Here is a 26,886-nt window from a genome sequence, read left to right on the forward strand (position 1 = left end):
CAGTCCCTAACTATCCCCAGAGATAGGCTATCCAAAGTCAAACCAACTTTGCTCGATCGCACACGACAGCCAGCTGAGGCTAAGTGGCTAAATAATTTGGCTAACGCTACTCAACTGCGAACACACACGAGACACCCACATCAAACCACACCCGAAACAAACTCACGTTTTAATTCAGTCATGGCTGCTAGCATTTCTTAATGAACCAAATCTAAAATGAGGCCAAATCAGGCCCTTTAAATCTGACTCACCTCAAATGGAATCAGGACATAGCCATCCATTGTTTGATACATTTGATTGTTTGTGATGCTGTTGCCAACTAATAATCATATCTCAAAGATCCGAGGAGGGATCTGTCATTCAGTTATTATTATGTCTGTGTTATCAAATGATTCCTAGGTCAACTACTCTCATTAATTACAGCATTATCATCAAGCACTGTCAGATGGCATCAATTGCTATTCCAAGGTCATTTTCTCCATTACACTCTCAACTTGATTAGATTGCCCAGGGAGAAAAAAAACTCATGCAACAACAACAAGTCATCACAATGGTAGCGTAATTAAGGGAGCAATTTTCAATGTATCCCCCCCCAAAAATGGCATGTCATTAAAAGCTATTTTCCTGCCAATCGAAAGATCATGTGTAGCATGAGCTGGGGTGAGATGGTCAGATGGGTTGGTAATTGCTATGATTGCATACTGTAAGTAAGTGACTGAATCCTGGATGGTAATTGAGGCCCCATTGTGAAGGAAGGAGACAAATGGAGAAAGAGGAGGCTATGGCTGTGGATTTAGTCATTTGTGGATCGAGGCGGACAAGGGGGCTTGGCCATCCCCGATTCCCAATAACAAGGCCAGTGGTCTGTGTGTGAATAATGGCTGGACAGAGGGCTAGACATGATTTAAAATCAGTCCTCATGCGAACCCAGATGCACTCCGATACAAGAGATGCCGACTAATGGGTTGATGGAACAATTAAAAGTATGCTGGTACGCCAATGTTCTCTCAGATGACACAGAGACTGGGCCAGGCAAATCAAATGTCCAGTGTATGTGTCAAATGGGAGACAGCCTATATCAAACCTCCATAAAAGCACCAATTTTGAAGTTCCTGCTTGGCTGCTTTCTACATTATTTTGTCTTCTTTTGCCTGAGATTAAACTCTCATGGTAAAAATCAAGCAGTTATTTTGATGTGGCAACCCACCACAGGGAACACTCTAGTGCTTTGATTGCTGATTGCAAACATTCTAAACTTCATTATGCTAGTTTGAGTTTTGTACTGTGCACTATGGATTCTGCAGATCCACCAGTAAAACCAATCCACTGTAAATACTTACACATAGTATATTTACACCATATGTTTGTTTATTGTCTACTCTAGCAAAACATCCCATTACTTAATGTCTAAGGTTTTATCGCATTCTGCTCCTCTTCTGGCTGCATGCTTCGTCAATTGGAGGACCTTATTGATCATATCAGATTAGTTAAGTAATTGATTGTTACTGGTTATTAACCTCTCAGAACTCTGGGCCTGGCCAACACAGATGGAGGACAGCCCCTAATCACTCACCAGTGGCAGCCAGACGCTAATGAAATTAGTTCCTGGTTCTGCCTCACAACTCTGTTCGTTCCAGGAAGTATTGGCAAGGGCAATGAGATGCTAGAGTTTACCTTGCTGGAGAAGGAAAGAAAACATACAGAAAAAACTAAGCAGGAGAAATTGGTAATCTATTAATAAAGTTTGTGTTGGTGTGTATGTGACAAGTACTGAGGATACGAAGAGGCAGGACACAGACGCAGGAATCAACAATGTAAAGGTTTACTTAACACTGAGCAAGAGCACAACAAAGCGCAAGTACAAGACACTAACAATCACACACAACACAACACTGAACAGTCCAGGGCTATATAGGGGTGGTGATGAGATTATGAGGTGCAGGTGTGCTGGAGGTGATTAGGGTGCGTTGGGTTTCCATTCCGGTGTTGCCGAGGTGGTGCGCTCAGACCGGTGGCTCAGTAGACCGGCGAATCAGAGCGCCAGAGGGGAGCAACGGGAGGAGACGTGACACTGTAGACCTATGTGTGTACATGGGTCAGAAAATTAGACACGCAATTAGTGTGATTAAAATATGTGAAAAATTACAGTTATGATCCATCACACACTACATTTCACAACACAGATATTCATTTTAATTAAAACAACCATCTATTATGTTAATTGAAATGTAACGCTATTTTGCTTAGAGCATTCATAATTCTCGTTTTTTTATGCCTGCTACCGTTGGGTATTTGTCATGATTATCATGACTCACAAACACACTGCAGATGGATAGTTACCACCATCTGCTATGAAGCGTCAGAGTCAAGATTCCAATCAAGTGTCACCCCAATCCAATGTATGCAATCACGTCCCTAGCCAGCTTGAGAATTATAATAAATTATGTTACACTTTCAGTATGTCACTACACACAGCTTGAGCCACAGTTGGAAAGTCCACAAGTGTGCGTGCCTAGATGACTGAGGTGTTTTCTGTGTTGATAAATGTCAGTGCTGCAGGGATGTGATTATCTTGTCAGAACCAATAAGTCCCAACCATGTCTATTGGGCTTTGTTTACACAGGCAGCCCAATTCTGATCTTTTTTTCACTAATTGGTATTTTGACCAATCAGATCAGCTCTGAAAACGATATGATGTGAAAAGATCTGATTTGATTGGTCAAAAGACCAGTTAGTGGAAAAAAGATCAGAATTGCGCTTCCTGTGTAAACGCAGCCTTATAGTTGCCTATTGTGGTGTATTTTTCTGAAATGTCATTTTATCTCTTGATGGTTGGCTATAGTCCCAATTATTCTGCTTCAAGTACTGTGATACATCTTCTCACACATTATTCATTTTTCAATAGTATTTAAAATGTTTCTGCCATCGACATTACCCATGTGCAGCCATGTGCGTGCATGTGTTCGTGCGTGTGTGTTTCCCCCTTCTCTTTCTGGGGGTTGTGTAGCCATGGTGATGGCTGTGAGGGATCCAGGAAACAGATAGCCGCAGGGTGAAGCATATGTGGCGGGCAGAGAGAGAGGCACCAGAAGGCCACAGTGTGGATGTCCAGTTGGCCATCTGCTCCTCTCCCCAGCAAGGGTCAGGAAGCCCCCCAACCACAGAGGAAGAGGCTGCCTCTCCTAATGCCAAGCCCAGAACAGCCACCCTCCCCTGGGAATAAGACTCCCACAGGTCTCCCAGACACAGAGCCATGGATGAGCCATGTAGGCTGGCAGCACTAGTAGTGGGACTCAGTCAGGCAGGCCTCCCATAGACAGCCATTGATGCATGGCAGAGATGGCATCCCTTCATGCAGAGTGTTTGTTTCTCTGCAGTAGGGTAGGAGGGTAAGGAAGGGGGAGCCACAGTAGTGTTTGGTTCATCAGCCAAATACCATTACTCTTCCTCATGGCAGGCCAAGTCCACAAGCTGCTCTACTACAGACAAATCTGGGACCACCCATCCAGTCATGGAACGACACAACTGGCTTTATCCAGAGGACGTTTTAGGACGCATATTAGAATTCCGGTGCTAATGTTTTATCAGAGACATGAGAATTAAAACATATGAAAAGCAATTCCAAGAAGATGATTTTAGAGCAGATATTTGAATATTTTTTAACTTTGTTTTTTGGCAAGGGAATTATTTGGAATTGGGTCAGTTTGCAGTAGTCTGATCTCACTTTGTCTGTCTCTTCTCTCTCTCTCTCTCTCTCTCTCTCTCTCTCTCTCTCTCTCTCTCTCTCTCTCTCTCTCTCTCTCTCTCTCTCTCTCTCTCTCTCTCTCTCTCTTTCTCTCACATACACACACCCTGTGGGTGCAGCTGGTCTAATGAAATATGCCAGCACACCCTTCCATTTGTCACTGAGCCGCAGGCTTGTGTGAACACTCGGGGCGTCTGTGTGTGTGTATATGTGAGTGTGTGTTGTGTGTGTATGTGTGTAGCGCGGTGGCCAGCTTGGGGGTCAGAGTCTTGGTCTGCCTCTCTGTTGACTTGGACGTCTGCTCGGCTCCCTTCCATCGCCTCGGGAGATTAGGTTTCACCAGCTGGATGTGTACTGTTGGCCTGTCACGCCCTGACCTGGAGAGACTGTTATTCTCTAGGTAGTTTGGTCAGGGTGTGAAACTCTATGTTTTGTATTTCTATGTTTGGCCGGGTGTGGTTCCCAATCAGAGGCAGCTGTCGCTCGTTGTCTCTGATTGGGGATCATACTTAGGCAGCCAGTTTTCCTGCCTGGGTTGTGGGATCTTGTTTGTGTTTCGGTGTGTTTGGCTTGTTTGTGTATAGCCTTTTGATGTCACGTTTCGTTGCCTTTTGTTGTTTTGTCAGTGTTTATTGTTTTTAATAAACATGTATGCATTCCACGCTGCGCCTTGGTCTAATCCGTCTCTCAACGATCGTGACATGGCCCCAGAACACACTCCTCAGTTTGTTAGACAAAAAACCTGCCTCTCAGAAATGAAACAATTCCCCAGTATTGTGGTTTAGATGCTTTTACTGTTATTCTTGATCTTCTTAAGTTGGTGTTCTAAAATGTAGTCATGTGACTCTGACATATCGGTGTTGAATTCTGCAGGTTTCTGTATGACGGGGACACTGTGATATGATACCGTGATATGTGAAGTGGGAAGTTTGTGCTTTTCGCCATTGTAGCTATACTAAAAAACGGATCACTTCAAGCTTGTGACAGCTCTTGTTTATTTTCTTTTTTCCTGAATGATCAGTTGAAAAAGAGGTCAGATGAAGTCTTTGCTCTGTAGTCCTTTAGAGACACGCATGAACCAGATGGAGGGAGAGAGAAAAAAAAGAGAGAGGAGTGGTTTATGAGCGCAGATTAACGAGAGGAGGTTTGTAGAATAATGAACAATTTCCCCTCAGGACCATCACCTTCTCACCACTCCACATTCGTATGCATGTGAGAGCTTGTCACACACACACACACACACACACACACACACACACACACACACACACACACACACACACACACACATACAGACAGACTGTTTGTCTTCTCCTCATCCGTCATTGACAATCCAATCAAACAAGTGCAGAGAGGACCACCTCTTAAGTCCTCTCAAACAAATGAAACTGGCAAGGTCCTTCACCCCCTCTGTTCTCTATTGTCTGGGAAGGTCGCCTTCATTCAGCATTCCTCACTCACCTTGCACCGCGTGGACCGACGCTCTTTAAAGTGTTATTGATACTCACCTGTATGGCCTATTTGTCTGCACATGCGGCTCAGAGGTGTGACTTACCTCACTGATAAGACCCCTGTTGTTTTTGTTGATTTTAAGTTGAATTTACGTTAGTTGACAACCCATTGTAAATCAAAACTAGATGTTGAACTGACGTCTGTGCCCAGTGGGTTGTTTGTAATTGTCATCTCCTTTAAAAGTCTTCCTCAGTCATGGACGGGACTTTGTTCCATACAAATTGCATGTTTTCTTTCTCTACTGTTTTAATTGTTGGTCTCTCATCCCTGAAAAAAGGATTCACCTGCAATTTCCATGTTGGACAATACAACAACAAATGAAAATTGATAGATCAATCAATAATTTGTCAATGCAGTGCAATGAATCATGTGGTCCTGACCTGTATACCTACTTGTATAAACAGACTGAAGATTCAAAGATTCTCTTTAAAGTGCTCTCATAATCATTGCATGCTATTTGCCCACCCTATCACAACATAACTACACTATAAATTATCCGTGAGTATGAGATTCCCTAACAAATTATTTTAGCAGGAAATAAAACCACTCTCAAATTAGCACTTTGTTGAATACATTTAGGGAACAAAGGCTGAAAAACAGCAACTGTTTTTACATTTCTTTACAAAGACATACACTGTAGTTAAGAGTAAGTAGCTTTGCAGTGCTGCTTAGATATAGCCTCCTTCACACTCTCTTGTTGTAATCTCTCACCTTTCCCTTCCAGTGGTAAATGAACTAATGCCGCTTCAGTCAGTGCATCGCCATAGACACCTCACCCAGCCCCACTACTGAAATAAAGGTGTCTTCTTCAGGTTATTAAGGCTGCTGCCAGAACCACTGTCTCCATGGTTTACATTGCCAATTAAGCAGTTTGGCCAATTAGGGAGAGGAGAGAGCTGTAGTGTGACTGGGGACTGATAACCCTGTCCTCCCCTGTGGGTGCCTGGTGTGATCGGCCCAGCTAGCAGAGCAGAGCAGACTGACTGTGGTGAGAGTTTGATTCTGGGCCTCGTTTCATACCTCATACCTCCGCCAGTCTAGACAGCCAACTCATCACTGTGGAAACTCATAACACCTCAGTGGTTATAGTAACGGGAGATTTATTTCAGACGCTTATGTAACACAGGTGGTTTGTTGAAATCATGCTTGCATGATGAGTAAACCTTGCCTGAGAACTGATGCCTAGTTTTTAGCACTGCGACCTAACACAGTCACGTACCGAGCAGAAGACTCGGGTTCGAAATCCAGTTGGTCACACTTGTGTGTAATGGAATGTTGAAGGGGGATTGTCTGTCTCTGGTTGAAGGTTGACTAGGCTAAAGCGGTTAAGGAAGCAGTTGGAATGGAAGCACTGCTTTACAGCCAGGGAGTGTTGATCAACCTCCAGTATAGGCTGTGTGAACAGGGCTTTAGTGGATTTGGATGGATTTAACCCTTCCTCCTAACCCTCTCCTCTTGAGAGACATGGCTAAACCCATTGGTGAAGCTGTATGTTTGATATTTGATATACACAGGCTGGTAGACACAGACAGAGATCAACCTGCCCGTGAGTGTGATGCATGTGAAGCTTATATCACTCCCCAGTCTCTGTGCTGTAGTGTGTGTGTCTTGGCCAGCTTGTCTGCTTGTGTTTGGATCCCCAGGGCCAGCACTGTGACAGAGAACAAACAGAGATAACACTACCTTTGTGGGCTCCAGCTCCATACAGAGACAGATCCCCCTCCAGGACTGCTTTATTTGATCCTCTCGTCCACGTATCTGGAGATCAGAATGGGGTGATGATAGGGGAGTTGACCGCGGGGGTGAACGTGTCAGGTTCACTGTTTGTTTGTCGCTATCTTGTTATCATTAACCAGCTTGTTTTAGGACGGTGTGTGTGTGTGTGTGTTTCATATCGCTAGACTGCATGTCATACTTGCAAACATACTTGCGAACATAAGCAAGTATTTTAAAGTTAAAAGGGTTCTCACGCACAAAATGTATATCAGCCAATTAAAATGTACTTGCATGTGACCGAACGCTAAATTGTAGCTGGTCCTATCAGATAACATGGCACAAGTTAGCCCTATGCTAACTTCAACAGGTGGCACTGATTATATCCTGGCACAAGTTCATCAGCCAATTAAAATCGATGAAGTAGTTGGACACTTTCCAACGGCATGTTCTGATCATCAAAGCAACTATCATGTGTATTTGACTGACTTGTCAAATTGCTCTGTGTAAAGTGCCTATTCCATGTAATTGTCACAGATTGTGGCAAGGGTTTGAATCTCAAATCCCCACCCCTTTGAAATGTTGATTTACATGTAGTGTGCAGTGCTCGACTTGGACTAAAATATGTACCAGTACTAATTTTGGGTGCCGGTAGGGTTTATATTTAGGTACAGGATATGAACAATACTTTTGAGCTGATATTTTACAAGGGGTGCACGGTTAAAGTGCACTATCAATTGCGAGTCAACCGCTTTAGCAGTATGTGCCATGAGAAGCGATGATGACAGTGATAGACTACATGACAGCTATTTGACAAATCCATAAGGCTCTTCAGGTTTTTTTAATGATGTATGATAAACTTAGATGTTGTAAGGACCTCATTTATATTTTTCCCATAAAAGTACATGGATGTGTGTGAAACTGATAAACAAAAACGAGGGATTTTGTCATATATACGAAAACATGAAAATGTTGTCAAACGTTAGTAGTAGCTAGTAGCCTAGTCAAAGATGCATCAGTGCAATATTGGCATATTACATTTTGTTACATACCAACATAACAAGTATACCTTGAATTTGTAGATTTAAAATATCCCTCTAGTGGCCAGGATTGACCTATTTTAAGAAATGCCATTGGTTTGTGGATATAAAGTCTAAGATCTTTCATAGGCTGATGAAGAAGTTGTGCCAGGATATAATCAGTGCCACCTGAGGTTAGCATAGAGCTAACGTGTGCCATGTTATCTGATGGGACCAACTACAATTTAGCGTTTTGTCACAGTAACTCAACACTTTTGATTGGCTGATATGCACTTTGTGTGTGTGAGCCCACGGAAATTTAAATGCTTGCTTATGTTCGCAATTATGGCCCCAGTGCTTAATTTGTAAACCGGGAGGTACAGGAACAAAAAGTGACTGCGAGAGGTGGGTGACCTGGGGAGCTCTGAGGTACCTTTATAATAATAAAACATTGCATGCATATCATTGCATTTGCATAGTGGCATAGAGCAGTAGAGTAGAGGCATTACAGAAGTTGCACACATGGGGAATTTTTTTTAGTGGCCTGGGGTCCGGGAAGACAATTCTACACCCTTTTACATGACTGAATACTTTGCCATAATCTTTTTTAATGCGGCATTCAAAACAGTGGGAACTCAGAATTTAGAACTGGAAATCTCCTACTTACGACTTCAGTGCATTCAAGACAACTGGAAACTCGGAGAGAAACTAGCACCGACTGGGAAAATTCATTTCGAACGGTCATCTAACTCGGAATTCCAAGTCTGGAACTCTTTCTAGAGCTCCGACTTTCCAACCTGAAGATCACTGACGTAATGATTTGACCTCATTTATTTTTCTGAGTTCCCAGTTCTCTTGAAAGCACCATAATACTGCTGACAATGACAGGCTACCTTGACATTGACAAACTGAGAATGATCTTTTTGATAGCTTTTATTAACAATTTTACATTGCAAAAACTGAAAATAATTTTTCATGCCACAAGAGGTACCGGATCCGGCCAAATCGGTTCCAGAACGAAACAGTCCAAAACCGAAAGGTTCCAGATCCTGTTCCGGTAAGATCCAGCTCAAATTAAGCACTGTATGGCCCCCATATATCTAAGCATTGTTGTGTTTTAATAAGGAGTCACATAATGGGATCATGTTTTTGGTTGTCTAGTCATCACTCAATAGACTGTTTATAAGACTGTTAAATAATGTGTGTGTGTGTGTGTGTGTGTGTGTGTGTGTGTGTGTGTGTGTGCATGTGTGTCTGTCTGTTGCTGTGATAACAGGTGCTGGTGATAGGTGGGGGGATAGAGTTTATTTAGGGAATAGAATGGGGTGATTTATCTCAATAATTAGTATTTTTATATGACAGGGCAATTTCACTGTCCATAGTTGTTTTTTCTTTCTTTTCTTTTTTCCTCATTCTTTTTTTGTTAAAGACAGTTTATCAGCCTTAGCTCATTTTTAATGGAGTGGACAGAAAGAGAAAGAGAGAGAGAGATGGAAGAGAGAAAGTGAGAGCTTTAGCAAAACACTTGAGCAGTCCTAATGTTTGGCTAGTTCAGCAGAAGGGGAGGATAAGGAAGTGGGGGGTAAAGAAGCACTTTACTTTCTCAGCCCTGACTGTCCTCATTTAAGTCTGAGAACACAACACCATAGATATAATGACCTGACTGTCCTCATTGATGTCTGAGAACACAACACCATAGACACAATGACCTGACTGTCCTCATTGATGTCTGAGACCACAACAACATAGACACAATGACCTGACTGTCCTCATTGATGTCTGAGAACACAACACCGTAGACACAATGACCTGACTGTCCTCATTGTTGTCTGAGAACACAACACCATGGACTAGAAGGACCTGACTGTCCTTATTGATGTCTGAGAACACAACACCATAGGCACAATGACCTGACTGTCCTCATTGATGTGTGAGAACAGAACACCATAGGCACAATGACCTGACTGTCCTCATTGATGTGTGAGAACAGAACACCATAGACACAATGCCATGACTGTCCTCATTGATGTCTGAGAACACAACAACGTAGACACAATGACCTGACTGTCCTCATTGATGTCTGAGACCACAACACCATAGACACAATGACCTGACTGTCCTCATTGATGTCTGAGACCACAACAACATAGACACAATGACCTGACTGTCCTCATTAATGTCTGAGGACACAACACCATAGACACAATGACCTGACTGTCCTCATTGATGTCTGTGAACACAACACTATTGACACAATGACTTGACTGTCCTCATTGATGTCTGAGAACACAACACCATAGACCAGAATGATGTGACTGTCCTCATTGATGTCTGAGGCCACAACTCCATAGACATAATGACCTGACTGTCCTCATTAATGTCTGAGAACACAACACCATAGACAAAAAGACCTGACTGTCCTCATTGATGTCTGAGAACACAACACCATAGACATAATGACCTGACTGTCCTCAATGATGTCTGAGAACACAACACCATAGACACAATGACCTGACTGTCGTCATTGATGTTTGAGAACATAACACCATAGACAAAATGACCTTGGAGACCCTCTGCTTTGTGCTGTTTGTGTGTTGTTCACAGGTCGTTGTTATTATTGGGTTATCAAAGCAACATCTGATATTAGTTTACACACACACACACATACACACACACACACACACACACACACAGACAGACACACATCAATTAATGTAGTTATGAGTGCTAGCTGAGCAGCTTAGTGTGAGTGTGACTTAGTTGAACGATGGCCAGCAGGTCGCATGGTAACATTATCAGATTAGCAATAGCTTTGATTAGCCAAGCACTAACAGCAAAGCTGCAGGCCGCCAAATTGTAGCTAACCTTTTGCCATGTCGATCCCAAATAACAAAACAGACAAGTGTTCAGTAATATGTACTTATTGATTATTGTATTTTTCCTTGTTTTGAGTTTCAAGCATGTGCCAGACCTTTAATGATTATTCTGATGATGATGATGCCTGAGTGGAGTGAATATTGACCATGTTCACTGATTACACCATATCCTCAGTCTAGAGCTGTGTTCATCCTGACCTGAAACCATCATCAGACCCAGAGACTCAGGCCAGGACCAGACTCATTATGACACATTATGGAACTGGGCAACATTCCAAAAATGTCCTGACCCTTAACGACTTAATAAACCCGAATCAGCTGAAGTAAAGTAGAAAGGACCCATCCATCACAATGTGAATCAGAATGTTTGAGATGACATCACTAGTTAGCAGACCAGACATCTCTTTATCCGAGCTGGCTGGGTCTTGGGCTGATGAAGGGCAGATAATAGTAGTTAGTATAAAGACAGCTAATATTCAGTGACCAGGGACAGTGGACAGTCTGCAGTGGTGATCCTATTATGTCAAGCTCAATGACAATCAGTGTTCTCTTCTCTTCTTATTTGTCTCTTGTCGGTTTGAGTGTGTGTGAAATATATATACAGTGTGTGTGAAATATATACAGTTGAAGTCGGAAGTTTACATACACCTTAGCCAAATACATTTAAACTCAGTTTTTCACAATTCCTGACATTTAATCCTAGTAAAAATTCCCTGTTTTAGGACAGTTAGGATCACCACTTTATTTTAAGAATGTGAAATGTCAGAATAATAGCAGAGATAATTATTTCTTTCAGCTTTTATTTCTTTCATCACATTCCCAGTGGGTCAGAAGTTTACATACACTCAATTAGTATTTGGTAGCATTGCCTTTAAATTGTTAAACTTGGGTCAAACGTTTCGGGTAGCCTTCCACTAGCTTCCCATAATAAGTTGGGTGAATTTTGGCCCATTCCTCCTGACAGAGCTGGTGTAAATGAGTCAGGTTTTTAGGCCGCTTTTTCAGTTCTGCCCACAAATGTTCTATAGGATTGAGGTCAGGGCTTTGTGATGACCACTCCAATACCTTGACTTTGTTGTCCTTAAGCCATTTTGCCACAACTTTGGAAGTATGCTTGGGGTCATTGTCCATTTGGAAGACCCATTTGCGACCAAGCTTTAACTTCCTGACTGATGTCTTGAGATGTTGCTTTAATATAGCCACATAATTTTCCTTCCTCATTATGCCATCTATTTTGTGAAGTGCACCAGTCCCTCCTGCAGCAAAGCACCCCCACAGCATGATGCTGCCACCCCCGTGCTTCACGGTTGGGATGGTGTTCTTCGGCTTGCAAGCATCTCACTTTTTCCTCCAAACATATCGATGGTCATTATGGCCAAACAGTTGTATTTTTGTTTCATCAGACCAGAGAACATTTCTCCAAAATGTACGATCTTTGTCCCCATGTGCAGTTACAAACCGTAGTCTGGCTTTTTTTTATGGCGGTTTTGGAGCAGTGGCTTCTTCCTTGCTGACCGGCCTTTCAGGTTATGTCGATATAGGACTCATATTACTGTGGATATAGATACTTTTGTACCTCTTTCCTCCAGCATCTTCACAAGGTCCTTTGCTGTTGTTCTGGGATTGATTTTTCATTTTTCGCACCAAAGTACATTCATCTCTAGGAGACAGAACGCGTCTCCTTCCTGAGCGGTATGACGGCTGTGTGGTCCCATGGTGTTTATACCTGAGTACTATTGTTTATTCAGATGAACGTGGTACCTTCAGGCGTTTGGAAATTGCTCCCAAGGATGAACCAGACTTGTGGAGGTCTACAATTTTTTTTCTGAGGTCTTGGCTGATTTCTTTTCATTTTCTCATGATGTCAAGCAAAGAGGCACTGAGTTTGAAGGTAGGCCTTGAAATACATTCACAGGTACACTTCCAATTGACTCAAATGATGTCAATTAGCCTAGCAGAAGCTTCTAAAGCCATGACATCATTTTCTGGAATTTTCCAAGCTGTTTAAAGGCACAGTCAACTTAGTGTATGTAAACTTCTGACCCACTGGAATTGTGATACAGTGAATTATAAGTGAAATAATCTGTCTGTAAACAATTGTTGGAAAAAGTACTAACCAACTTACCAGAACTATAGTTTGTTAACAAGAAATTTGTGGAGAGGTTGAAAAACGAGTTTTAATGACTCCAACCTAAGTGTATGTAAACTTCTGACTTCAACTGTATATACATATATATACAGTGGGGAGAACAAGTATTTGATACACTGCCGATTTTGCAGGTTTTCCTACGTACAAAGCATGTAGAGGTCTGTAATTTTTATCATAGGTACATTTCAACTGTGAGAGACGGAATCTAAAAAATCACATTTGTATGATTTTTAAGTAATTCATTTGCATTTTATTGCATGACATACAGTGGGGAAAAAAAGTATTTAGTCAGCCACCAATTGTGCAAGTTCTCCCACTTAAAAAGATGAGAGAGGCCTGTAATTTTCATCATAGGTACACGTCAACTATGACAGACAAATTGAGATTTTTTTTTCCAGAAAATCACATTGTAGGATTTTTAATGAATTTATTTGCAAATTATGGTGGAAAATAAGTATTTGGTCACCTACAAACAAGCAAGATTTCTGGCTCTCACAGACCTGTAACTTCTTCTTTAAGAGGCTCCTCTGTCCTCCTCTCGTTACCTGTATTAATGGCACCTGTTTGAACTTGTTATCAGTATAAAAGACACCTGTCCACAACCTCAAACAGTCACACTCCAAACTCCACTATGGCCAAGACCAAAGAGCTGTCAAAGGACACCAGAAACAAAATTGTAGACCTGCACCAGGCTGGGAAGACTGAATCTGCAATAGGTAAGCAGTTTGGTTTGAAGAAATCAACTGTGGGAGCAATTATTAGGAAATGGAAGACATACAAGACCACTGATAATCTCCCTCGATCTGGGGCTCCACGCAAGATCTCACCCCGTGGGGTCAAAATGATCACAAGAACGGTGAGCAAAAATCCCAGAATCACACGGGGGGACCTAGTGAATGACCTGCAGAGAGCTGGGACCAAAGTAACAAAGCCTACCATCAGTAACACACTACGCCGCCAGGGACTCAAATCCTGCAGTGCCAGACGTGTCCCCCTGCTTAAGCCAGTACATGTCCAGGCCCGTCTGAAGTTTGCTAGAGTGCATTTGGATGATCCAGAAGAAGATTGGGAGAATGTCATATGGTCAGATGAAACCAAAATATAACTTTTTGGTAAAAACTCAACTCGTCGTGTTTGGAGGACAAAGAATGCTGAGTTGCATCCAAAGAACACCATACCTACTGTGAAGCATGGGGGTGGAAACATCATGCTTTGGGGCTGTTTTTTTGCAAAGGGACCAGGACGACTGATCCGTGTAAAGGAAAGAATGAATGGGGCCATGTATCGTGAGATTTTGAGTGAAAACCTCCTTCCATCAGCAAGGGCATTGAAGATGAAACGTGGCTGGGTCTTTCAGCATGACAATGATCCCAAACACACCGCCCGGGCAACGAAGGAGTGGCTTCGTAAGAAGCATTTCAAGGTCCTGGAGTGACCTAGCCAGTCTCCAGATCTCAACCCCATAGAAAATCTTTGGAGGGAGTTGAAAGTCCATGTTGCCCAGCGACAGCCCCAAAACATCACTGCTCTAGAGGAGATCTGCATGGAGGAATGGGCCAAAATACCAGCAACAGTGTGTGAAAACCTTGTGAAGACTTACAGAAAACGTTTGACCTGTGTCATTGCCAACAAAGGGTATATAACAAAGTATTGAGAAACGTTTGTTATTGACCAAATACTTATTTTCCACCATAATTTGCAAATAAATTCATTAAAATTCCTACAATGTGATTTTCAGGATTTTTTTTTCTCATTTTGTCTGTCATAATTGACGTGTACCTATGATGAAAATTACAGGCCTCTCTCATCTTTTTAAGTGGGAGAACTTGCACAATTGGTGGCTGACTAAATACTTTTTTTCCCCACTGTAAGTATTTGATCACCTACCAACCAGTAAGAATTCCGGCTCTCACAGACCTGTTAGTTTTTCTTTAAGAAGCCCTCCTGTTCTCCACTCATTACCTGTATTAACTGCACCTGTTTGAACTTGTTACCTATATAAAAGACACCTGTCCACACACTCAATCAAACAGACTCCAACCTCTCCACAATGGCCAAGACCAGAGAGCTGTGTAAGGACATCAGGGATAAAATTGTAGACCTGCACAAGGCTGGGATGGGCTACAGGACAATAGGCAAGCAGCTTGGTGAGAAGGCAACAACTGTTGGCGCAATTATTAGAATATGGAAGAAGTTCAAGATGACGGTCAATCACCCTCGGTCTGGGGTTCCATGCAAGATCTCATTTATTATTATTATTATTATTATTATTATTATTATTATTATTATTATTATCATCTCACCTCGTGGGGCATCAATGATCATGAGGAAGGTGAGGGATCAGCCCAGAACTACACGGCAGGACCTGGTCAATGACCTGAAGAGAGCTGGGACCACAGTCTCAAAGAAAACCATTAGTAACACACTACGCCATCATGGATTAAAATCCTGCAGCGCACGCAAGGTCCCCCTGCTCAAGCCAGTGCATGTCCAGGCCCGTCTGAAGTTTGCCAATGACCGTCTGGATGATCCAGAGGAGGAATTTGAGAAGGTCATGTGGTCTGATGAGACAAAAATAGAGCTTTTTGGTCTAAACTCCACTCGCCGTGTTTGGAGGAAGAAGAAGGATGAGTACAACCCCATGAACACCATCCCAACTGTGAAGCGTGGAGGTGGAAACATCATTCTTTGAGGATGCTTTTCTGCAAAGGGGACAGGACGACTGCACCGTATTGAGGGGAGGATGGATGGGGCCATGTATCGTGAGATCTTGGCCAACAACCTCCTTCCCTCAGTAAGAGCATTGAAGATGGGTCGTGGCTGGGTCTTCCAGCATGACAACAACCCGAAACACACAGCCAGGGCAACTAAGGAGTGGCTCCGTAAGAAGCATCTCAAGGTCCTGGAGTGGCCTAGCCAGTCTCCAGACCTGAACCCAATAGAAAATCTTTGGAGGGAGCTGAAAGTCCGTATTGCCCAGCGACAGCCCCGAAACCTGAAGGATCTGGAGAAGGTCTGTATGGAGGAGTGGGCCAAAATCCCTGCTGCAGTGTGTGCAAACCTGGTCAAGACCTACAGGAAACGTATGATCTCTGTAATTGCAAACAAAGGTTTCTGCACCAAATATTAAGTTCTGCTTTTCTGATGTATCAAATACTTATGTCATGCAATAAAATGCAAATTAATTACTTAAAAATCATACAATGTGATTTTCTGGATTTTTGTTCCTAATATCCTAATAATGTTCCCCCACATTTGATTCCATTTTGATTTGCCTGTCGTCTAGTACTGTATATTTACTGTAGTAGGACTAAGCAATCTCAAGTCACTGAAACACAGAACCAACCACACAAGTAGAACCCCGTGTCTATAGAGGAGACAAGATGGGGAGTGATGTATCAGTCAGCACACTCTCTGCTCAGCCAATCACAGAGCTCTATTGTGAGTCAGAGACCAGGGCGAGTGTTGATGACATCACCAGGCCAGGCAGAGCGGGAGATTCTGGGTGAAGGCCAGGGGTGGTGGGGCTAGCTGGTGCAGGGACCTGAAACACCAAGCCAATGAGTAATTACACAGTGGGTCGCCATCCACTCATTGTGTCACTACACCATGCAGTCCTCTGCTCTGCTCTGACCTCACTCTTCACAAGGGTGGCTGGCTGTGCTTGGAGAGACACATATAGGATCAGTGTGTGCGTGTGTTTGTGTGTGTTTGAACATGTGTTTCTGTGTGTGGTATACACACATACAAGTATGTATATATTCCTATATAAATCAAATCAAATTTGATTTGTCACTTGCGCCGAATACCGTGAAATGCTTACTTACAAGCCCTTAACCAACAATGCAGTTCAAGAAATAGAGTGAAGATAAAATAAAAAGTAACACAATAAAATAACAATAACGAGGCTATATACAGGAGTTACCGGTACCGAGTCAATGTGTGCGGGTACAGGTTAGTTGAGGTAATTTGTACTTGGGAAAGTATTCAGACCCCTTGTCTTTTTCCACATTTTGTTACGTTTCAGCCTTATTCTAAAATGTATTTAAAAAAAATAAAAAATCCTCATCAATCTACACACAATACTCCATAATGACAAGGAAAAATAGGTTTTTAGACATTTCTGCACATTTATTAAAAGTTAAAAACATAAAAATATCACATTTACATAAGTATTCAGACCTTTACTCAGTGCTTTGTTTAAGAACCTTTGGCAGCGATTTCAGCCTCGAGTCTTCTTGGGTATGACGCTACAAGCTTGGCACACCTGTATTTGGGGAGTTTCTCCCATTCTTCTCTGCAGATCCTCTCAAGCTCTGTCAGGTTGGATGGGGTGCGTTGCTGCACAGCTATTTTCAGGTTTTTGCAGAGGTTTGATCGGGTTCAAGTCCGGGCTCTGGCTGGGCAACTCAAGGACATTCAGAGACTTGTCGCGAAGCCACTCCTGCTTTGTCTTGGCTGTGTGCTTAGGGTCGTTATCCTGTTGGAAGGTGAACCTTCGCCCCAGTCTGAGGTCCATCAAGGATCTCTCTGTACTTTGCTGCGTTCATCTTTGCCTCGATCCTGACTAGTCTCCCTGTCCCTGCCACTGAAAAACATCCCCACAGCATTATGCTGCCACCACCATGCTTCACTGTAGGGATGGTGCCAGGTTTCCTCCAGACATGACGCTTGGCATTCAGGCCAAAGTGTTCAATCTTGGTTTCATCGGACCAGAGAATCTTGTTTCTCATGGTCTGAGTCTTTAGGTGCCTTTTGGCAAACTCCAAGCGGGCTGTCATGTGCCTTTTACTGAGGAGAGGCTTCCGCCTGGCCACTCTACCATAAAGGCCTGATTGGTGGAGTGCTGCAGAGATGGTTGTCCTTCTGGAATTTTCTCCCATCTCCACAGCGGAGCTCTAGAGCTCTGTCAGAGTGACCATTGGGTTCTTGGTCACCTCCCTGACCAAGGCCCTTCCCCCCCGATTTCTCAGTTTGGCCGGGCGGCCAGCTCTAGGAAGAGCCATCGTGATTCCAAACTTCTTCCATTTAAGAATTGGCCACTGTTTTCTTGAGGACCTTCAATGCTGCAGAAATGTTTTGGTACCCTTCCCCAGATCTGTGCCTTGACACAATCCTGTCTGAGCTCTACAGACAATTTCTTCATCTTCATTGCTTGGTTTTTGCTCTGACATGCACTGTCAACTTTGGGACCTTATATAGACAGGTGTGTGCCTTTCCAAATCATGTCCAATCCATTGAATTTACCACAGGTGGACTCCAATCAAGTTGTAGAAACATCTCAAATTTGATCAATGGAAACCGGATGCACCTGAGCTCAATTTCGAGTCTCATAGCAAAGGGTCTGAATACTTATGTAAATAAGGTATTTCTGTTTATACATTTTAATACATTTGCTGAAATTTCTAAAAAAACGTTTTTTGCTTTGTCATTATGGGGAATTGTGTGTAGATTGCAGATTTTTGTTGTTGTTGGGATAATCCATTTTAGAATAAGTCTGTACCTTAACAAAATGTGGAAAGAGTCAAGGGGTCTAAATACTTTCCAAAGGCACTGTAGGTAGGGGTAAAGTGACTATGCATAGATAACCACCAGCCTCAGAGACAAGGTATGGGCGAAGAAAAGAGAATGTGTCTAAGAAAGTTGGTCTGAAAATCTGTATATTTCTATGTACTGCTCAGAGTGAGAGCACAGATTGAGACACGCAGTGCCTATGCACACTTCAGAAGGCTGGAGCACCAGGCACTACAGTGACTAGTGACTGGGCTGGGATTCAAGAGGAGCAGAGAGAGAGAGTTTATTGGCTTCCAACAGTAATTCATCTTGCTGCTCTATGAAAATTAATCAGATTAAATGACCACGTGGTTCCAGTTAATCTGATCCTCTGTCTCCCTCTTAAGATGGGACACTGAATCCCCCTCATCTCCTCTCTCTCTGTCTCTCTCCTCTCCCTCTCTCCTTCTGTCCCTCTCTCCATCTCCTCTCTATATCTCTATTCTCTCATTTTCTCCTTCTGTCCTCCCTCTCCTCTCCTCTCTCTCTCTCGATCCCTCACCGCTCCCTCTCTCTCTGTCCCTTTGCCACCCTTATGAGACAGTCATGAATGCCAGTGTTCACGTACCCAGACCAGGGTGCCAGACCAGACCAGACTGGCTTCAATACCACAAAAGGGCTGCTGGATAATGATATTTGAACACAATCACAAGCCTACTTAGCTCAATGCCTGCTATTCACAGAGGGCTGAAGGTCTTACAGGACAGCTTATGAAATCATGATACCATGTGACCTTTGGTTGTGATGCTGGTAGACACAAGGCTTCATAGAGCTCATCATGTCATCTGTGTGTCCCTGTCTGGGATGGAATACACATTCAATATGCATTCTTTAACTTTTTCAGTGATGTTTTTGCACACCTCCCTCCCCTCCGGTATGGAGTGTGAATGGGGTTAGAATTCCATATAGACGAGGGTGAGTCGTGATTAATAATGTCACCGGGCATCAAGGATTCAGTTCATACACACACTTATAGATGCACACGCACACACGTACACACACAGATTCCCACATCACAGATTTCCATATTTTTCCCTGATGATTCCTGGAATCTACCAACCAGGATTTCTGGAATACCAGAATATTGAAAGCCTACTCAGATCCATATAGTACATCCACCAATCTCACTGCTGTTGTTGTGTTCTCTCTCTGTTCCAGACTGACAGACTCATAACCACCAGGACAGGATGTCATACGGATCCATTGACGGAGGCTCCTTTGGAGGCAGTCGAAACCCCTTCGGCGGCCCCAAGAGGCAGGGCTACCAACCAATAGGTAAAGACAAACATCCACTTCCATGATTTCATGCTAATTTGAGGACCATATTTGTACCATAACTCAAACAAACTGTTTAAATGACACTCATACTTTTAGTACAGTATAGAAAACAGGACTGAGTTTGTCAAAGTGACATCAATCTGCCACTGGGCTTGCAGGCTGACTATGGATGGATGGATGGACAACACTACCACCCCTTGACCCCTTGAGGAGAGACAATCACAGGGTTCACTATTGTGGAATAGACGGGTGTGTGTGGAGGAATGGACTGTGTGAATTAAGAGGTCATATGGGGTCTCTGCAGAGAAATCAAGCAGGGGGAGGCAGGGCATAAAGTGTTCTTTGTTTTACCATGCACAACATGAAGTGATAATGCTATTTCTATATGCTCAAGACCCTTCAATATCCACTGGTTTGGAGGGAATATCCACTGGTTTGGAGGGAATTTCCACAGGTTTGGAGGGAATATCCACTGGTTTGGAGGGAATATCCACTGGTTTGTAGGGAATATCCACTGGTTTGTAGGGATTAACCACTGGTTTAGAGGGAATATCCATGCTCTAGTTTACAGGGAATATCCACTGGTTTGGAGGGAATATCCACTGGTTTGGAGGTAATATCCACTGGTTTGGAGGGAATATCTACTGGTTTGGAGGGAACATTCCCTGGCTTGGAGGGAACATCCACTGCTTTGGAGGGAATATACACTGTTTGGAGGGAATATCCACTGGTTTGGAGGGAATATCCACTGGCTTGGAGGGAATATCCACTGGCTTGGAGGGAACATCCACTGGTTTGGAGGAAATGTCCACTGGTTTGGAAGGACTATCCACTGGTTTGGAGGGACTATCCACTGGTTTGGAGGAACTATCCACTGGTTTGGAGGGACTATCCACTGGTTTGGAGGGACTATCCACTGGTTTGGAGGGAACATCCACTGGTATGGAGGGAATATCCACTCTACAGCTCACAACAGATATCTTTATCAAAGGAGGGTTATCGTGGTAATGACCTGAAGCAGATTTGCAGTGTGGTGTCAGGAACTTGGAGAGTGTTAGGGGTCAGGGGTCAGTCTGGCAGTTATAATGGGGTGGTTGCCAGCATCACTGCTCTACTCCATGACTTTTCACCTTTCACACATTAGCCTTGTAATAGGGCCAGATTAAGGCAGGCCTCCAATGAGTGTGTGTGATGTATACTGTTCACTACCCTCCGTGTGTTTGTGTATGTTTGTGTGTGTGTGCATGCATGTGTACGTCATGCATGTATTTGATATGCTCTGTGTATGTATTCATACTTTTGTGCCCGTTCTATAGAGTTAATTTTAACAGTGATCACAGCTGACACTCCAGTAGAGTTGCTGGTACAAGGTATTATGGTGTTGCTCAGATACCCAGTGAAGTAAGATGAATTTGACAGGAACAAACAAACATCAAATAAGCTCTTTTGTCTCTTAACTCCTACATACTGTAAAACTGGGAGAAACAAATATTCACATTCACTCAGTGACAGTCTCCCCCCCCCCCTCTCTCTCTATCGCTCTCTCTCCCCCATCTCCCTCTCTCTCTCTCTTTCCCCCAACTCTCTCTCTCCCCCTCCCGCTCTCTATCACTTTCCCCTCTCTCTCTCTCTCTCGCTCTCTCTCTCTCTCTTTATCCATCTCTATCCCTCTATCTCTCTACCTCTCTCTCTCTCCCCCTCCCTCCTGCTCTCTCTTTCCCCTTATCTCTCTCTTTCCCCCTTTCTCTCTCTTTCTTTCTTTCTTTCTCCATATCTCTCTCTCCATCTCTCTCCCTCTCTCTCTCTCCCTTTCTCTCTCTACCTCTCTCGCTCTCTCTCGCTCTCTCTCTACCTCCCCTCTCTCCCTAGTGTATAAAGAGCAGACTGTGTAGTGTGTGCTGTGGCAGCCTCAGTGTTATGGGGAGACAGATGGGGGCCTGAGCCATCAGAGAGTGTAGCTTTGATCACAGTGAAGCCGGGGCCAATTCAGCGGGCCGGAGCCTGTCAGATTTGCTGTGTGTGGCTTCTGGTGCTTGCTGCCTGCGTCTACTGAGCTGTGTGTTCAAACACACAGTGTGTGTGTGTGTGTGTGTTTGTGACTGAGCTGTACTGAGCTGTGTAGCAGTGGAGGGGGGCTCAGGAAATGATCAAAGCCCAGGTTGAGTCTCTAATGGAGCTGTCAGTCGGGCTAATCTTTCTCCTCCTTTCTCTTGCCAAACCTTTCAAGCCCTTCCAGCATATATGCAACTCTCCTCTTCTACTCCCCGGGTGGGTGCTTAGTCTATCAAACTCCTAGGAGTGTCTGTCTGCGATCTCTCTTGAACACTCACTCACTCTTATTCTCCAATCTCCTCTCTTCGATCGCTTATGGTCAAAAAGTGGAGGCACTCTCCTTGGTCCTCTTGTGGAGAAAACACTCACTCTGTTGTGCTCTGCTGTTCCTGGTGTGTGTGTGTGTTTGAACAGTTGGAATGCCAATAAAGAGAACAGCAATGGTGTTCAGCAGCACACACCAGGTTGGCCCGGCCTGTTCTCCCTGTGTTCTCCCTGTGTTCTGGGCCTGACCCTGGGATAGACGAGTCTTGTTAGACCCCACTAATTCTCTGCTCCACAGCCCCAGCCATGGTCATTAGGATGGGGTGGGATGGAGAGCTGTTTGTCTGGGAGGAGACCTTGATGAGAGCCCACTCCACCAGCCACATATCTTACTGAGGGTCCTTAAGTGGCCCAAGTGGGATGTGTGCTGAGCAGCCATGACAATGTCATTGGAGCCGCTGGGAGTGAATTGGTTGCAGTGGTCTGGAGTCACATATTGGGGTTAGAACTAGAATGTTACTAGAACTAGAATGGTAGACTGCCATACAGCTTGGAGAGATGGTGTTGCCCAAGAGTTGGAAAACATTGTGGGAGTAAGTTAAAGGTTGTTTGTTTTGCTTCCTTTGTCGGATTGATGATGCATGCTAACAAAGTTTCAATGGTGAACCACCACAATTAATTAAATGTGTTTATCTAGCATAAAGAACATTTTGAAATACTCAGCATCTGTATGAAAGAAGGTATTGTGAAGGATATATTTGTCATATATACACCCCGTAATTACCATTCTAAAGGTCAAGATTTGCGTCAGACTCTCACTGCATCAGAAAATATTCACAACGATATTTTTAGAGGGCTACAGAAGGCAACCGTATGGATAGGAGATTCTCCCACACATATTAGTGTAGTTGCATACTGTGCCTCATACAGCAACATTGATGAGGCATCATCAGTCTAATTCAGGGAATAGAGAGCCAGTTAGCACCAAGCAGATGTCAGAGGAGGCTCATACTCATAACAATTTCTCAGTGCATTTAAGAAAGTCCATTAGAACTATATTTAGCTTTAGTGGGCATTTGACGCCTCTCCAACTTCAATGTATTTATTATTATTATTATTTTATTTCACCTTTATTTAACCAGGTAAGCCAGTCGAGAACAAGTTCTCATTTACAACTGCGACCTGGCCAAGATAAAGCAAAGCAGTGCGATAAAAACAACAACACAGAGTTACATATGGGGTAAAACAAAACATAAAGTCAAAAATACAACAGAAAATATATATACAGTGTGTGCAAATGTAGCAAGTTATGGAGGTAAGGCAATTAATAGGCTATAGTGCAAAATAATTACAATTAGTATTAACACTGGAATGATAGATGTGCAAGAGATGATGTGCAAATAGAGATACTGGGGTGCAAATGAGCAAAATAAATAACAATATGGGGATGAGGTAGTTGGGTGTGCTAATTTCAGATGGGCTGTGTACAGGTGCAGTGATCGGTAAGGTGCTCTGACAACTGATGCTTAAAGTTAGTGAGGGAGATAAGAGTCTCCAGCTTCAGAGATTTTTGCAATTCGTTCCAGTCATTTGCAGCAGAGATCTGGAAGGAATGGCGGCCAAAGGAGGTGTTGGCTTTGGGGATGACCAGTGAGATATACCTGCTGGAGCGCATACTACGGGTGGGTGTTGCTATGGTGACCAATGAGCTAAGATAAGGCGGGGATTTGCCTACCAGTGATTTATAGATGGCCTGGAGCCAGTGGGTTTGGCAACGAATATGTAGTGAGGACCAGCCAACAAGAGCGTACAGGTCACAGTGGTGGGTAGTATATGGGGCTTTGGTGACAAAACGGATGGCACTGTGATAGACTACATCCAATTTGCTGAGTAGAGTGTTGGAGGCTATTTTGTAAATGACATCGCCGATGTCAAGGATCGGTAGGATAATCAGTTTTACGAGGGCATGTTTGGCAGCATGAGTGAAGGAGGCTTTGTTGCGATATAGGAAGCCGATTCTAGATTTAACTTTGGATTGGAGATGCTTAATGTGAGTCTGGAAGGAGAGTTTACAGTCTAACCAGACACCTAGGTATTTGTAGTTGTCCACATACTCTAGGTCAGACCCGTCGAGAGTAGTGATTCTAGTCGGGTGGCGGGTGCCAGCAGCGTTCGATTGAAGAGCATGCATTTAGTTTTACTAGTGTTTAAGAGCAGTTGGAGGCTACTGAAGGAGTGTTGTATGGCATTGAAGCTCGTTTGGAGGTTTGTTAACACAGTGTCCAATGAAGGGCCAGATGTATACAAAATGGTGTCGTCTGCGTAGAGGTGGATCTGAGAGTCACCAGCAGCAAGAGCGACATCATTGATATACACGGAGAAAAGAGTCGGCCCAAGAATTGAACCCTGTGGCACCCCCATAGAGACTGCCATAGGTCCAGACAACAGGCCCTCCGATTTGACACTCTATTTGAGAAGTAGTTGGTGAACCAGTCGAGGCAGTCATTTGAGAAACCAAGGCTATTTAGTCTGCCAATAAGAATGCGGTGGTTGACAGAGTCGAAAGCCTTGGCCAGGTCGATGAAGACGGCTGCACAGTACTGTCTATTATCGATCGCGGTTATAATATCATTTAGGACCTTGAGCGTGGCTGAGGTGCACCCATGACCAGCTCGGAAACCGGATTGCATAGCGGAGAAGGTACGGTGGGATTCGAAATGGTCGGTGATCTGTTTGTTAACTTGGCTTTCAAAAACAGGATGGATATAGGTCTGTAACAGTTTGGATCTAGAGTGTCACCCCCTTTGAAGAGAGGGATGACCTCGGCCGCTTTCCAATCTCTGGGGATCTCAGACGGTACGAAAGAGAGGTTGAACAGGCTAGTAATAGGGGTTGCGACAATTTTGGTGGCTAGTTTTAGAAAGAAAGGGTCCAGATTATCTAGCCCAGATGATTTGTAGGGGTCCAGATTTTGCAGCTCTTTCAGAACATCAGCTGTCTGAATTTGTGTGAAGGAGAAGCGGGGGGGGGGGGCATGGGCAAGTTGCAGCGGAGGGTGCAGAGCTGGTGGCCGGGGTAGTGGTATCCAGGTGGAAAGCATGGCCAGCCGTAGCAAAATGCTTGTTGAAATTCTCGATTATTGTAGATTTATCGGTGGTGATAGTTTTTCCTAGCCTCAGTGCAGTGGGGAGCTGGGAGGAGGTGCTCTTATTCTCCATGGACTTTACAGTGTCCCAAAACTTTTTGGAGTTAGTGCTACAGGAAATTTCTGTTTGAAAAAGTTAGCCTTTGTTTTCCTAACTGCTTGTGTATATTGGTTCCTGACTTCCCTGAAAAGTTGCATATCACGGGGGCTATTTGATGATAATGCAGTACGCCACAGGATGTTTTTGTGCTGGTCAAGGGCAGTCAAGTCTGAGGAGAACCAGGGGCTATATCTGTTCTTAGTTCTGTCTTTTTTGAATGGGGCATGTTTATTTAAGATTGAGAGGAAATTACTTTTAAAGAACAACCAGGCATCCTCTACTGACGGAATGAGATCTATATCCATCCAGGATACCTGGGCCAGGTCAATTAGGAAGGCCTGCTCGCTAAAGTGTTATAGGGAGCGTTTGACAGTGATGAGGGGTGGTCGTTTGACCGCGGACCCGTTACGGACGCAGGCAATAAGGCAGTGATCGCTGAGATCCTGGTTGAAGACAGCGGAGGTGTATTTAGAGGGTAAGTTAGTCAGGATGATATCTATGAGGGTAACCATGTTTACGGATTTAGGGTTGTACCTGGTAGGTTCGTTGATCATTTGTGTGAGATTGAGGGCATCTAGTTTGGATTGTAGGATGGCCGGGGTGTTAAGCATATCCCAATTTAGGTCACCAAGCAGTACGAACTCTGAGGATAAATGGGGGGCAATCAATTCAACGGGAAGCCTGTTGAAACCACAGACGATTACGTCGGCAGACCAGTCGTGATGGATCGGCAGAGCTCCGTGTCGACTCTAGGAGGTCCTGTCCGGTTGACAGAGAGGTAGATAGCCGGGAGATGTGCTTGACTCAAGGCTAGCTCAAGGCTGATTAGCCAACAACAACGTTCATTTGGTTGCAGCTAGCTAGTTGCGATTATCCAGAGTTAAAGGTCCAGTGATTCAGTGATTCCGGCAGAAAATCCGATAGGTTCTGGGTCGATAACTCGCTGTGCAGACAGTGCAGACTGGCCGATAATAGTCCAGGCTAGAACTGGCTGGTAGGTAGTGCAGGCCACGGACAATGGAGAAAAAGCCGCTAACGGTGGCTAAGAGCAAGTAGCTAGTTAACTGGTTAGCTGGCTACTCCCGTCCGGTAGACAGAGAGGTAGATAGCCGGGGCTAACTCAAGGCTCAAGGCTAATTGGTGCTACGGGGGCAGTGGTGATTAGCCTACAGCAACATCCATTCGACATCCATTCGGTTGCGGCTAGCTAGATCCGGTGTTATGGTCCAGTGATTCAGTTATTCCGGCAGAAAATCCGATGTTCTGGGTGAAAACCGCTAACGGTGGCTAATAGCAAGTAGCTAGTTAGCTAGTTAGCTGGCTGGCTAGTTTCAACTGGAGATTCTAGATAAAGGTGAGTAAATAATAGAATCCGTTCCACATTGAGTGAGGCGGGTTGCAGGAAAGTATATTTAGTAGAAGATGAAAAGTGTGATAGGGAAATATATACGTAAAATACAAAAAAACGGGATATTTACAT

General features: G+C 43.8%; 1 protein-coding gene across 1 annotated transcript in view; it reads left to right on the top strand.

Moving 5' to 3' along the window:
• tsnare1 (T-SNARE Domain Containing 1) overlaps window positions 1-26,886 on the top strand; it is a 96,940-nt gene that overhangs the window by 2,142 nt on the left and 67,912 nt on the right. Inside the window, exon 2 of the mRNA XM_084157245.1 lies at window positions 19,726-19,842. Coding sequence (XP_084013371.1) covers window positions 19,755-19,842 — 88 coding nt within the window. The 5' untranslated portion in view covers window positions 19,726-19,754. The remainder of the gene's footprint in view (window positions 1-19,725; window positions 19,843-26,886) is intronic.

The sequence above is a fragment of the Coregonus lavaretus genome (assembly GCF_964263955.1).
Source record: "Coregonus lavaretus genome assembly, chromosome: 3".
Taxonomy (NCBI): domain Eukaryota; kingdom Metazoa; phylum Chordata; class Actinopteri; order Salmoniformes; family Salmonidae; genus Coregonus; species Coregonus lavaretus.